Genomic DNA, 15,237 nt, shown 5'->3' with positions numbered 1-15,237 from the left:
AATGTTTAGGGTTAATTTTGAAGGACACCTCCTTAACCTTATTTCTGATTATGTATTTATGGGGAAGCATCCCGACCTTCGTCCAATAGCTTATATATCAATCACAAACCGATTCCAATATGCCATATGACATATGGAATAGAGACAACATCTCTTTGAAATAAGGCGTATATGGCTCTATTATTGTTTTCAGAATCAGAATCTTGTTTATTGCCAGGTGTATGAGGTATACACTAGGAATTTGCTTTGCTTTTGTTGGTGCAAATAAGCAGTAAAATAACAAAATAATAGATAAAAACATTAGAATAAAATAAGAATAAATTTTTTTTAAATTCGATCAATACACAATATAAGCTATAAATATAATATTAACAGATAGTGCAAATTATTGCCGGTGTGCAAACGAGAGAGAGAGAGAGAGAGAGAGAGAGAGAGAGAGAGAGAGAGAGAGTGGGGGGGGGGGGGCAGTAGTGTTTGTGTGAGAGATAGTGGGGGTGCAGTAGTATGCGTGAGAGAGAGAGAGATAGTGGGGGGGAGTAGTGTGTGTGTGTGAGAGAGAGAGAGATAGTGGGCGAGCAGTAGTGTGTGTGTGAGAGATAGTGGGGGCGCAGTAGTGTGTGTGTGAGAGAGAGAGAGAAAGATAGTGGGCGGGCAAGTAGTGTGTGTGTGAGAGATAGTGGGGGCGCAGTAGTGTGTGTGTGTGTGAGAGAGAGAGAGATAGTGGGCGAGCAGTAGTGTGTGTGTGAGAGATAGTGGGGGCGCAGTAGTGTGTGTGTGAGAGAGAGAGAGAAAGATAGTGTGCGGGCAAGTAGTGTGTGAGAGAGAGAGAGAGAGAGAGAGATAGTGGGCGGGCAGTAGTGTGTGTGTGAGAGAGAGAGAGAGAGAGAGAGAGATAATGGGGGGGCAGTAGTGTGTGTGTGTGTGTGTGAGGGAGAGAGAGAGAGATAGTGGGAGGACAGTAGTGTGTGTGTGTGTGAGAGAGAGAGAGAGAGAGATAGTGGGGGGGCAATACTGTGTGTGTGTGTGTGTGTGTGTGTGTGTGTGTGTGTGTGTGTGTGTGTGTGTGTGTGAGAGAGAGAGAGAGAGAGAGAGATTGGGGGGCAGTAGTGTGTGTGTGTGTGTGTGTGTGTGTGTGTGTGTGTGTGTGTGTGTGTGTGTGTGTGTGTGTGTGAGAGAGAGACAGTCACAGAGGGGCTGTTGGAGAGCCCCACTAACTAACCCTAACACTAACAGTAACTCACCCTTACACTAACTAACCCTAACATTAACTAACCCTAACACTAACTAACACTAACACTAACACTGACTAACACTAACACTAACTAACCCTAACACTGACTAACCCTAACACTAACACTAACTCACCCTAGCACTGACTAACCCTAACACTAACTATCACTAACACTGACTCACCCTAGCACTGACTAACCCTAACACTAACACTGACTAACACTAACTAACCCTAACACTGACTAACCCTAACACTAACTAACACTAACACTAACTAACCCTAACACTGACTAACCCTAACACTGACTAACACTAACACTGACTAACCCTAACACTGACTAACCCTAACACTGACTAACACTAACACTAACACTGACTCACCCTAACACTGACTAACCCTAACACTAATTAACACTAACACTGACTAACACTAACACTAACTAACCCTAGCACTAACTAACACTAACACTAACTAACCCTAACACTGACTAACCCTAACACTGACTAACCCTAACACTGACTAACACTAACACTAACACTGACTCACCCTAACACTGACTAACCCTAACACTAATTAACACTAACACTGACTAACACTAACACTAACTAACCCTAGCACTAACTAACACTAACACTAACTAACCCTAACACTGACTAACCCTAACACTGACTAACCCTAACACTAATTAACACTAACACTGACTAACACTAACACTGACTAACCCTAACACTGACTAACCCTAACACTAATTAACACTAACACTAACTAACCCTAACACTGACTAACCCTAACACTGACTAACCCTAACACTAACTAACCCTAACACTGGCTAACCCTAACACTGACTAACCCTAACACTAACTAACCCTAACACTAACTAACCCTAACACTGACTAACCCTAACACTGACTAACCCTAACACTGACTAACCCTAACACTGACTAACCCTAACACTGACTAACCCTAACACTAACTAACACTAACATTGACTAACCCTAACACTGCCATGGGGAAAAACAGTTTTTATGGCGTGAGGTTTTGGTCCTGATGGACCTTAACCTCCTGCCAGATGGCAGATTCTGAAAACGATGGTGTCTGGGATGGGAGGGGTCGGCCACAATCTTTCAATGTCTTCCTTTTGGGGATGTAGTGAGAAACATTCCTACTGGGGAGTCAGCTGGGTTGGGGGAAGATACATATCTGGGTGGAGCCCTAATACATTCCTTAAAAAGGAAATACAATAATATTCTCGGGGGTTACTGGGAAATTGTATGTAGATAAAAAAATTCTCTGTAGTTGAACAACAGCTTCTCCCCACTGAACAATGTACTCTCCAGAAAAATCTGATTCTGGGCCCATTTCCCAAAGAAAATAGATTTATTTTTTAACAGAATGTCAAACTGTGTCTTTCAGTCATATTATATATATATATATAGTACAATCATTAGTATTACTATTATTATTATTATTATTATTATTATTATTATTATTATTATTATTATTATTGTTGTATTAACCTATACTACACCTATATATTATTATTATTATTATATCTTCTCATATCATTTCTTACATCTTCTTGTATTATCATATTATACTGTCATGTTCTGGCTGTGCCAGCCTCTTATTATTTACTTTTGTGATTTTGGATTTGGTGTATTTTTAGATTATTCCGGTGTTTCCTGTTTTATTTTGGTAATTCACTCCTCCTGTGTCTTGTCTGGTTTTACTTCCCTCCTTTGTTTGTTTTCCCGCCTTTTGTTGATTGTCTGCCCCGCCCTGATTTGTTTCACCTGTGTGTAGTCATGTATGGTATTTAAGCCTGTGTGTTTCCCCTCTGTCCTTGTCGGTTCGTTTGTCTCTCCAGCCCCGTCTACCTTGTCCTCCGTGTTCCTTGTTTCCTCCTGCTCTAATCCTGGTGTTCCTCGTGTTTTCCCTGGTATGTGATTTTTGGTTTTGGTCCTCTGTTTGGTTTTTGTTGTTTGTTTCTATTTGTTGTTTTGTACTTGGTTCCCCTCCCTGCATTTTGTGTTTTGGATTTGTTCAGCTCTATTAAAGCTCGCTTTATTTTCAAAACTACCTGTCCTGCCTGTCACTCTGCGTTTGGGTTCCCTCTGAAAACTCTTCTTACGACAGAACGAACCGACCAGTAAAATGGACCCAGCAGAGCTGCAAATGTTTTTTTTGAAGGTTGGTAATTTTGAAAGGACTGTGGAAAGACTCTTTTCTGCTGATTCTGATGCCTGGAGTCCCATCTTGGAACAGCTTGCTGTGCAGAGGCTATATTTTAAGGAGAAGCCATGGGTGAGCCATTTTGTGCCCCACTTGGACATTGTAACAAAGAGACTGGACCAGTTCATGCACACCCATCAGGTCTCCCTGCCTACGGGTCACCATTCTCCACTCCAGGCTGTTGGCGTTGGCTTCCTGAGCTTTCGGCCCATGCCCCAGCAGTCAGCTAGCTCTGGGCTAGCATCAGCCCCGGATCTGTTCTTGGGAACCCGCCTTGCCCTGGGAGGCCCACTGGGTTTCCAGTCTGCTCCTCGCCATGCTGGCATCCAGGACACTAGCTTCGAGCCAGATGTCATGCTAGGGGTTGGATCTCCCAGAAGGAAGCGTGGGTCTCAGAGGCGGCGTTCTCCTAAGTTGCTCAGTGTTCCATCCAAATTCGGGCCTGCTTCTGTGTCGGAGGTCCGGCTGACCCCTGCTCCAGGTGTCCTGTCGGCGGTCCGGTCGACCTCTGCTCCAAGCGTCCTGTCGGGGGTCCGGCCGACCCCTGCTCCAAGCGTCCTGTCGGGAGTCCGGCCGACCTCTGCTCCAAGTGTCCTGTCGGAGGTCCGGTCGACCTCTGCTCCAAGAGTCCTGTCGGAGGTCCGGCCGGCCTCTGCTCCAAGCGTCCTGTCGGAGGTCCGGCCGGCCTCTGCTCCTAGCGTCCTGTCGGAGGTCCGGTCGACCCCTGTTCCAAGCGTCCTGTCGGGGGTCCGGCCGACCCCTGCTCCAAGCGTCCTGTCGGCGGTCCGGCCGACTCCTGTTCCACGCGTCCTGTCGGCGGTCCGGCCGACTCAGGTTCCACGTGTCCTGTCGGCGGTCCGGCCGACTCCTGTTCCACGCGTCCTGTCGGCGGTCCGGCCGACTCCTGTTCCACGCGTCCTGTCGGCGGTCCGGCCGACTCCTGTTCCACGCGTCCTGTCGGCGGTCCGGCCGACTCCTGTTCCACGCGTCCTGTCGGCGGTCCGGCCGACTCCTGTTCCACGCATCCTGTCGGCGGTCCGGCCGACTCCTGTTCCAAGTGTCCTGTCGGGGGTCTGGCCGACTTCTGTTCTACCTGTCCTGTCGGGGGTCCGGCCGACTTCTGTTCCAGGTGTGCTGTCGGGGGTCTGGCCGACCTCCGCTCCACGTCTCCTGTCGAGGGTCTGGCCGACCTCCGTTCCACGTCTCCTGTCGGGGATCTGGCCGATCGCTGTTCTGGTTGGGCCGCAGCCGTCACCTGCTGTTCCGGTAGAACCGCAGTCGTCACCTTCTGTTCCGGTTGGGCCGCAACCGCCACCTGCTTTTCCAGTTGGGTCGCAATCGTCACCTGCTGTTCCGGTTGGGTCGCAACCGCCACCTCCTGCTCCGTCCGGTTCGCCGGTTGGGCCGCAACCGTCACCTCCTGTTTCGCCTGGGTTTCAGCCCAAAAACCTTGTTCCTGTGACTGCTGGGCCACAGTTCCAAGACCCCGAGTTTCCCGGCTCTGACTCTGCCTTGCCCCCGGGTCATCTGCCGGAGTTTCTCGGCTTGGACTCTGCCCTGCCTCCAGGCCATCCACCCGAGTTCCCAGACTCTGTCCCGGTTCTGTCCCCGGGTCGTCCGCCTGAGTTTCCCGGATCTGACTCTGCCCTGCCCCCGGGCCGTCCGCCCGAGTTCCCAGACTCTGTCCCGGTTCTGCCCCCGGGTCATCCACCGGAGTTTTCCGGCTCTGTCTCTGCCCTGCCCTCAGGCCGTCCGCCCGAGTTCCCTGACTCTGTCCCGGTTTTGCCCTCGGGCCGTCCGCCTGAGATAATCGGTGCCCACTGTTCCTGGAGTCCTTCCTCCGGACCCCCCTCCGCCCACCCGGTTCTGTTTGTGGAACGTCTGGGATCCGTCCCTTGAGGGGGAGGCTATGTCATGTTCTGGCTGTGCCAGCCTCTTATTATTTACTTTTGTGATTTTGGAATTGGTGTATTTTTAGATTATTCCGGTGTTTCCTGTTTTATTTTGGTAATTCACTCCTCCTGTGTCTTGTCTGGTTTTACTTCCCTCCTTTGTTTGTTTTCCCGCCTTTTGTTGATTGTCTGCCCCGCCCTGATTTGTTTCACCTGTGTGTAGTCATGTATGGTATTTAAGCCTGTGTGTTTCCCCTCTGTCCTTGTCGGTTCGTTTGTCTCTCCAGCCCCGTCTACCTTGTCCTCCGTGTTCCTCGTTTCCTCCTGCTCTAATCCTGGTGTTCCTCGTGTTTTCCCTGGTATGTGATTTTTGGTTTTGGTCCTCTGTTTGGTTTTTGTTGTTTGTTTCTATTTGTTGTTTTGTACTTGGTTCCCCTCCCTGCCTTTTGTGTTTTGGATTTGTTCAGCTCTATTAAAGCTCGCTTTATTTTCAAAACTACCTGTCCTGCCTGTCACTCTGCGTTTGGGTTCCTTCTGAAAACTCTTCTTACGACATATACAGCTTTACTACTATTATACTATTACATGACACTACTGTATCATACACTACTATATTCAGTACTCGTGCACTATTTGCACTACCATTGGCACACTGTCACTGCACTGCTGTACATGTGTTATCTTTTAATTTTAATTTACTTTATTCTATTCGATCTTATCTCTTTTTAAGGTGTATTGGTGTTGGGACGTGTTGTTTAAGCTACTGAATGCCTACATTTCCTTTGGGATCAATAAAGTATCTATCTATCTATTATTCCAAATAAGATACCTGTGTGGTGAGAAGTTGTTTTTTTATATATCAGGGACTGTGCAGGCTAGAAGGACCTGCTGATGGAATATAGATAATTTCACAGGGAGTTTGTCTAAATTAGCTATATTACAATTTAACATAAATCTCAGGCTCTGCTTTCTCTAGAGCACTCCAACCATCTGCATTATTTATGTTTCTCCACACACGCGCGCGCGCGCACACACACACACACTGACCTCGCGCTCTCTTGGCCCCTCCCTCGTCATTTATTGGCTGATTGTAATGAGGGAAGAGGCAGTGTCAAGCCATCCAGCGGTAGCCAGAATGGGACAGGAAATTAGACGTATTCCCTTTAAAAATGAAAGCCTAAAAATATTTTTGATGATAATGAGTGTATGAAATGTGTTAAAGCTACTTTGAATGTCTGACAAGTTGACTCCCTTGCACTTTTGTATATTTCATGTTTGTTTCATAATTGAAGGTGTGTTTTTGGTTAAGTTGTATGTGTGGGAGGATGAAGCAGAGCTTTTGTTTATATTTATTTTTATTTTAATGTCCTTATATGGAAAGTTTATAGTGTGGAATAGACAGACAGCAATGCAAGCCAACTGCTGATGTTGTCCAGAGTCCTATAAAAGCCAAGTGACAAACCCAATGTTTTTGTTTAAATTATGAATTAAGAAATTAAGTAGGCTAAGTAAATTATAAGGCTATCATGGTGCGATCAAATGTAATCTTGTAAAATTTAGTTTTTTGTGAGAAACTTGAATAAATCCAGTTGTTTGAAGATGTTTTCACTGCAATATGAAATAGATATTAGGGAGAGAATTATGACCAGTTTAACAGCCCTGACTAGCTTATAATATATAATTAAAACTACAAATGCCAAGATTTTTTTTTTAATCAAAGCAAGTATTTAGATAAACATACAATCATTTATTTCCTGATCATTTGAATTGTGTTTTTTATGCAAATAACCACTTTTATATGGCAATAACAAAGGAAAAGGATAGCAATTAAAATTTGACAGCTAGAATGAAGCACAACATGGAAGTGAAAGCAGCGCTCTGTTTGCAATAAAATTAAATCAATGAATAATCGTGATAAGATAAGATATTCTTTTATTAGTCCCACAATGGGGAAATTTGCAGTGTACAGCAGCAAAGGGAGATAGTGCAGAAACAAGAAGCATCTGTAAAAACAAAAAGTAAGAAACATCACGGTGCAAAATATGAACAATTTAAATAGAAGGAAATGTAAAAATAGGAACAATATAAACAAGGGGAAAATATTAAAAATAGGAACGATATATACAGTAAACGATGTATAATCAGATCTCAATATTGATCAAAATAATAAATGTCAGTTTACAAGCTTAAAAATGGATGCAATGAAATGCGATGCAAAAATGAAATGAAATGCATGCAAAACAAATGAAATAAATTCATACATATATATGAAGTAATCAAATGTCCACCTCTGTCTCTCATATTGTGGTAGGTAGGTAAGGTTGCTTGTTTGGGGCTTTTTTTTAGGGAGGGGGGAGGGGGGGATGTTTCTATATGTTTCTATGGTTGCTTGTTTCTCAAGAGATCTGGCAACACTGTTCTTCATCCACTTTCACTCTTTTAGGCCCTTCAAACCATGTCCATGCTATCAACAAACTCAGCTCATGTTCCACGGTGCTTTTAATTTGAAAGTCCTGACCGGAACTTCCGTATTCGCTCTGCCTGACTTGACACTAATGACTAAATCAAGTGAAACACCAGTCCGCACTTGGACATTCACTTTGTAGCAGCAGGGTGTAAAAGAAAACTCTGCGACGGGAGAAATTTACCCTTAAATACTTAAAGAATAATACGGCGCTAAAAAGGGAGTTTGGTTTCGTCTGAAAACCCAGTTTGTTTGTTCATTATGGACCCCACTAAGTCTCCCAACGCTCCTCCAACCAACTGGTCCGATGAGAAGTCCACCATGGGCCACAATCCCCCTCCGCCCTACCAGGACCAGCCCTACCCGGGATACCCTCAGCCCGGCCCGGGATACCCTCAGCCCGGCCCGGGATACCCTCAGCCAGGCCCGGGATACCCTCAGCAAGGCCTGGGGGGATACCCTCCACAGCAGCAGGTAACCAGCCCAACACCACCACCACCACCACCGGGCCTCTATTAGATATAGATATATACATCTACTAATAACAACAAGTGGAATCATTTAGTAGCAGATAACGGGATGCTACACCCCCATTACAATGATAGAAAAGATAATGACTATATTATATTAATGCTAATTTAAGACAATGACTATCTATTTTAATGCTAATTTCTTTCTAGAGTTTTCTTCGCAATTTGAACCTCATTCCTCCATGTAATTATTGCCATAGTTGTGGGGACTATGAAGAACTCTATTTGTATTTTCTGTCCTATATTATTATTATTGAATGAACACGTTAGTATTGGAAAGGTTCTTGAGATGATCTTTAGTTGCCTATTTTCCTTGAAGAAGTGCTTACTGTGATAATCACAATTATTAACAGACTTCCATCTAATCGAGATAATAATTAAATCAAACTCAGCAAATGGTGATCACAATTTGTTCTTTCATATACAGTATATGGAGGATCTAAATATTCAAGTTGAATTAATGATTATTTATTGCTGATTATAACTAAATCAGCTGTAATTGCTGATGGTAAACCAGAGACCACCACTGAAAGTACCTACTTTTTCAGTTAACCCATCCTGAAGTATCTAGTTCAGACTTGTTGGTGTCAAATAAAATCTCTTGTTTAAATTATGAATTAGCCTACAGACTTCGATCATATCAAGATAATAATTAATTAAAACTCAGATCAGATTGTTCTTTCATTTATGTGACCTGCTCCATAATTTGAGTCACTTTGACTCAGATACACACTTTGATTTTTCTGTACGTCTGTAAAGAGGAACGTCTCAGCTTTATGGTAATACCAAGATTATCTTTCTACACCAAATATTCTATGAGCTATGCTCTTCCAAAAGTTTTACTGTCATCAACCGTTATTTTTGAGAAAAAGGGCATTAAAGATAATTCATTTTCAGCCATTTTTCACGGATTCATGGATTAAAACACATTTATTAAAACTCAAGTTAAAATGAACACAATATTTTTTTTGTCAAAAGTGACACCCAACATTTCATAAGGTAGCCTACACATACCTTCACGCATACATGTGCACGTGGATGACCACAAGCAATGTATGGAATAAAATTGATAAAATATTAACAAATATACTGTACATATGATATAATATATAATGTGTATTTAAATATAATAATATGAAGAATGTATAATGAAAAAAATCCTATGAGAGTTGTTCAGTGGCGCATGAAGCCTAAATGGCTCGACTTCCGTCTGACAAAGTACCTGGATCTTCTGCATCCGTCGGTCCCATGGAGCAGGCACAGTAGCGTCCGCTCGGTCATGGGGTCACGGTCAACTGTCACGGTGCCGTCACGGCTTGCTAACACCTGGATCTCATTCACGTGAACGGAGGAAGGGAAATAACTCTGGATTCAGCTGTTAGTGCGTTTTACAACTTTTAGGACCTAATGATTTAAATAAGAACTATTCAAGTGTTCGCACTGGGAAGTTGATTCACCTCAAAAAAAATTACCAAGTTACAGACGTCTCTTTCCCGTTGTAAGTCTATGGGAAAAAGTATTTTTGGGCCCAATAGCATCACGTGACGGACACAAAAGTTGTAGTACCGCCGTTTGGCCACTACGAAAAATTGTCATCAACGACCGGCGCTCTTCTTGGGGGCTTGTCCCATATCCAAACAATAAAAAAAACATACAAAAAAATGGATAGATGCACAAATATTATGTACATATAATGTTATATAATGTAATATGTAATATAAATATAGATATAACAGAAAGACTATTAAATGTGGTGCTTGCGCTCTTTCTGCTGGCGTCTCTTGGAGCACACGTATCCTCTGAAAAACTCATATGGGAGAATATCTACTACCCACATAATCAGCTGTGCTGCTCATCCCACAAATGCATGATTCTTACAAGTTGGACATCATTGTGAAGGTAAATAAACAGGCTTTCCAACGATGTAAAATACAATGCCAATTAGCATTGTAACAACAGAGAAATAATCAACCAAACACAAATTTCCAAACTTTTCTTTCCGAGTTTATATATATTATATACTGGAATTTTTTATTTTTAATACCAATTTGTTGCTGCATTAAAAAGGTTTACACCTGAATTGTAATTCCACTTAATTTTGCCAAGTTGTTGGTGTAAAATGTATTATTATAATAATAAATAACAGTTCACTAAATTTATGTTATATTATCTATTTATTTATTGGTCACATTTTGTTTTACAAAGGTAGGAAAGCAATGTTTAAGTCAAGCTGTTGTTGCCTTAAACATGAAGTAATAATCCTAGTCTCTTCCACACAGTGAGGCACGCAGCTTATTAATTAAACAGTAGTATTGGATCGGTACTCTGTATCTGTCCATCCCTAATCATGTGAGTATTTCATCACTGGGTGCCTGCTGGTTGAGTTGTAGTTTCGTTTCCTGTGAAGCCTCCCAGATTACTGTAATTCACTCCCCCTCTAAAACCTCTTTTCCTTGTAACTGAAAGTGAGTTTGAATAGTTTTTCCTGTGTGTGGCCTGCAGGGCTATGGACCCCCGCCGCCGCAGTACGGAGGTCCAGCTGGACAACAGCAGTACCCCACGGGTCAGGAGTACCCAGGACAGCCGTCCTATGTCACTGTCCAGCCCGCGGTGTATGTGACTCGAGGCCCGCTGGAACACCCCGTCAACGACTACTTGGGCTACTCCATCTTCACCCTGACGTGCTGCTGCCTGCCGCTTGGGATTGCTGCTCTCATCTACTCCATCTCAGTGAGTCTGATTCACTTGTATTCATATTCTACATGGACTGGTGCACATAAACACAAAGCAAAATGTCCCCCAACCCAAATCCGAGTTATTTAACTCTGAATATGTTCCGATATAGAATCCATGCTATAGCTGAACGATGCACATTTCAAAATACATTAAACTAATAAATATGAATCATACTTAAAGGACCAGTGTGTAACAATTAGGGGGATCTATTGGCAGAAATGGAATATAATGTTAATAAGTATGTTTTCTTTAGTGTATAATTAATTACCTGATAATAAGAATTGTTATGTTTTCGTTACCTTAGAATGAACCGTTGATATGTTGCACCGCCATGTTTCTACAGTAGCCCAGAAAAACTAAACTCTGTTAACTTTTCTTGCTTGGGCCGGAGTCGATAACGTTACTCGCTCCCGTCGCCAGCGCTCTCTCTCTCTCTCTTGCTTCACCACTCACTTCCTACGTACACCACGTACACCACACCTCGGTCACCGTTGCTCTCCAACACACTTGACACACGGGAGAGGCTTCACTTCTCCTCACCTCACCGCTAGATACCACCTGATCCTACACACTGGACCTTTAAGTAAAATAAACTAACAATTTCTCTATTGTTTTAAATGATCTAATCAAAATATAGTGAAACTAGAATGGCACTCGGAGAGCGCAGACCTCAGCCCCCCTCTCCGTTCAGCTTGTGCCATCATCCACGTGTATTTTTGTTTATGTTGAGATCAGCTGTACGTAGCGGAGCATCGTAAAACACTTCTTTCAAACTGGACAGAAACAAAATTAAACTCACCTAAACCGTCGTTACTCCTTCCAACAATCACCAAGTGTGTTTTGGTCGAACTCAACTGTAAATTCACCGAGTTTAATGTGAAAAAACGCAAAATCTACAGCTGTTCCCCACTCCCCTTTCTGTCTCTCTCTCTGAAGGAAAGAAGTCATGCGTCATCAACGCGTCATCAGTTACACTGCGCATGTGTTAAACCCAGAGGTCTTAATGTTCTGGCTGATCGTAATGCTTAAAAAAATTGGATTGTTCATTGTGCTACACCCCACCCCTCCCAAAAATGTCATTCAAATCCATCGCAGACTTTTGGAGTAATCCTCCAAACCAACAAACCAACGCCGGTGAAAACATACCCTCCTTCTATGGTAGTTCTAAGGTAATTATTGTAAGAATAACGTAAATAGCATTTCGAAATAAAAAATAAGCACTGACCAAAAAGTCTGAATACTCAAAAAAAAAGAGTAAAAACAACTCCTCCTAATGATGAACTGCATAGATGGAAATAAGTCTAGTAATCCCAGTATAGCGGGTTAACTGTTGTAACAGTTAAGCATAACAATTGTGCATTTTGCGATAAAATTGTACTTTGTGTCTCGTGGTAATGACAATTGATGAGAACCCGGTACCGGGTTTGGCTAAGCTCTGTGTTATAACACTGCCTTTAAAAACTTCATAAAGTGCTGTGGTGGTCTTTTTATGCCTCCCTCAACGTAGTCGGGGGTATATAGCGCTCCGCGTGTCCGTCCATCCTTCCGTTCTTTCGTGTGTCACACTTTCGTTTCCGGAGCAGAACTTGAAAAACTATTTAACTGAGGAACTTCACATTAGGTATGATTGTTGACAGTGTGGTCTAGTTGTGCCTTTTGGGGGTTAGAAGTCCAGGGTGCCCACATTTTTTCGACTTCTATTTCGTTTCCGGAGCAGAACTCGAAAACTATTTAACTAATATGAAATTCAAATTTGCACCGGGGACACAGAGTACAGGTGTTGCAATACAAGCAAGTAATGAAGTTTTTAAAACCTGGAAAGCATCAACAAGACAGACCATATTTGTCTTCTACTGACTTTATCCTGAGGAAGGTGAGCTAATGACAAGCTAGATTGTGCTCAATAGACTAATTCCATTAGTTCTAAAAGGGCAAAACATTTAGCCCTACTTTAGTAGGGGGTAGGGCGTTGCCTTGTTTCCGAATAGTTTCTAAAAGACGAGGCCTTAATGCTTCTAAAACAAAGTGTATTTTGTCCAAACAATGTTTGCTTGGCAATGATTTCAATATTTTAGTTACAAAATCAAGGCACAAGAAATTGTATTTTTACTTTATAATATTTTTGTATTGAATGTACATACTTGACTTTGGATTATTTTTTGTTATCTTATTTACATTGTTATTGATCTTATTTGTTATTATTTAAGTTTTACTTGATCATATTTCATTATTATAATAAAACTACTCCATCTGGAGTCAAAATTATACAGTTTTTGTTGATTTTCTACTGTGCACAATGGTAGAATGTGATGATGCACAATGGTAGAATGTGATGATGCACAATGGTAGAATGTGATGATGCACAATGGTAGAATGTGATGATGCACAATGGTAGAATGTGATGATGCACAATGGTAGAATGTGATGATGCACGGGGTAAATGTCACGGCCAAAGGCTCCATTGTGTGCACATAGCCTCCTGTAGTGGATATCAGGAGTATTTTAGAGCCAGATTCCCTTTCAAGAGGTAGAAAACCCATTTGGCACACTTTGGGTATCCAAGTGTGCCAAGTGGAGAGTCCGCCTGGTCCTTTCCTGACTAAAACCTTTGTAGCATCTATGTGCTTTGTGTTATTTCTATCTGCTTTGGCACAGTTGTAGTCGAGGAGTTGCTGAATGAATTCAGAGGCGTCTCTGTGTATGGCATCATTGCTATAATGATGTTATCCACTGTCTAATCTAGAAAACATTTTAGGAGAGGATAAAAATGTAGATTTTTCTTTTGGTTCATCGAAGTTTACTCAGACATGAATCCTCTGAGTTCTTACCTATCCATAGAGACCAAGATCATGCATATAGACCTGGTAGCTGTGGAGCTTTTCTTGATTTATTTTGGACATGCCTGTCTAGGCAAACCACACCTCCCAGCACCCTGTAGGGCTTTAAGAGGTTAATATAAATATATGAAAAGTTCATGCTTCTCAGCTAAAGAATAATGAGGTGATCTCTGCCACAGTGTGTATTCTAGCTGCAGAGCAGATGATGGGAAAACATTTGAACATCTTGTCTAGTCCAGTCAAGGTGAATATGTACAACACCTGTAAATCATTGATAGAGGACACAGCAGAACCTGTGTGTGTGGGTGGATGAGTGTGTGTTCATGCAAGAGTGCCAAGTTTGGGGAAGTGAATGAGAGTTACTGGAAAAGGTGGGAGTCTGTGAGGAAGAGAGCTAGGAGGACGGGGTCAGATATAAAATGGAGATTGATCGTGGTCCTGAATGTTGTATTGGGAGAGAGGTAACCTGGAATGGGTTACACATATATATGACATTGCCTCATGTTGCCCCCTCGCTCTTTGAGATCCTCAGACGTTGGTCTGCCGATGATCACGGTGTGACGTTTCCTATGCTCCTGAATCATTACAGTGGGGGGGATTCAAAATGGCTGCTAGGTGTATTGTATTGCAATACTTTTTTAATACTCGAGAACTACTTCCGTTTCTAGGTAGTCGTATATTTTTGTTGTGTGAGTTAACTCAGAAGGTTAATGAGTTTGTTTTTGCACCGCGTCTCATTGAAGTGGTGCGGCGTAAGGAAAGCACACACGTGTTTAGGTGGAGAGTGGGTTGATTGTTTCCATGTGGTCGGCGTTTAATCGTCAGAGGGGGGGGGGAAAGTGTGAATTTAAAGCCAAATAAAACATTTAAGTACACTCACTGGGAGTCTTACTTGGAAAGTGGACTTCTCTGAAGCTTTAAAGGTGCTGTGAAGTGTCTTTTAAATATGGTACATTTCTCATGTGGCTTGGCTTGTTTCTGCAGAATGTGTGGGGTGATGAATCTTTAAATATTAACGAGAGCTCAAAAGTATGCAAATATATCGCACACTGCAAAAAACATACATCTTACCAAGTCATTTAATGTTTCTTGTCGATGTACCACACTGTGTTTAGGCCGTGTGTGTGCCAGGGTTAGGCCTCGGCATGCCTTCTATAGTAGCAGCAGTTGTTAAACTATTTTTAGACTCTAGAGTCCACGTTTAGCATCCAGTATTTACCTCGACGTTTGAAAGCAATACACCAAACAGAGTCCCAGCCACATGCTGTTTCTGAGTCTCAGTCTTTTGATCAGTAACAATAGGCTGTCTCTGTTG

General features: G+C 42.7%; 1 protein-coding gene across 1 annotated transcript in view; it reads left to right on the top strand.

The window, feature by feature from the left end:
* Window positions 1-7,923: 7,923 nt before the first annotated feature.
* The window catches only part of LOC141779769 (uncharacterized), a 29,306-nt gene continuing 21,992 nt past the window's right edge, over window positions 7,924-15,237 (top strand). Inside the window, exons 1-2 of the mRNA XM_074654779.1 lie at window positions 7,924-8,293; window positions 10,852-11,079. Of these exons, the coding sequence (XP_074510880.1) occupies window positions 8,081-8,293; window positions 10,852-11,079 (441 nt within the window). The 5' untranslated portion in view covers window positions 7,924-8,080. The remainder of the gene's footprint in view (window positions 8,294-10,851; window positions 11,080-15,237) is intronic.

This window comes from Sebastes fasciatus, chromosome 12 (genome assembly GCF_043250625.1).
Source record: "Sebastes fasciatus isolate fSebFas1 chromosome 12, fSebFas1.pri, whole genome shotgun sequence".
NCBI classification, from domain to species: domain Eukaryota; kingdom Metazoa; phylum Chordata; class Actinopteri; order Perciformes; family Sebastidae; genus Sebastes; species Sebastes fasciatus.
Note: the sequence above shows the minus strand (reverse complement) of the source record. Positions and strands in the feature narration are given on the sequence as shown.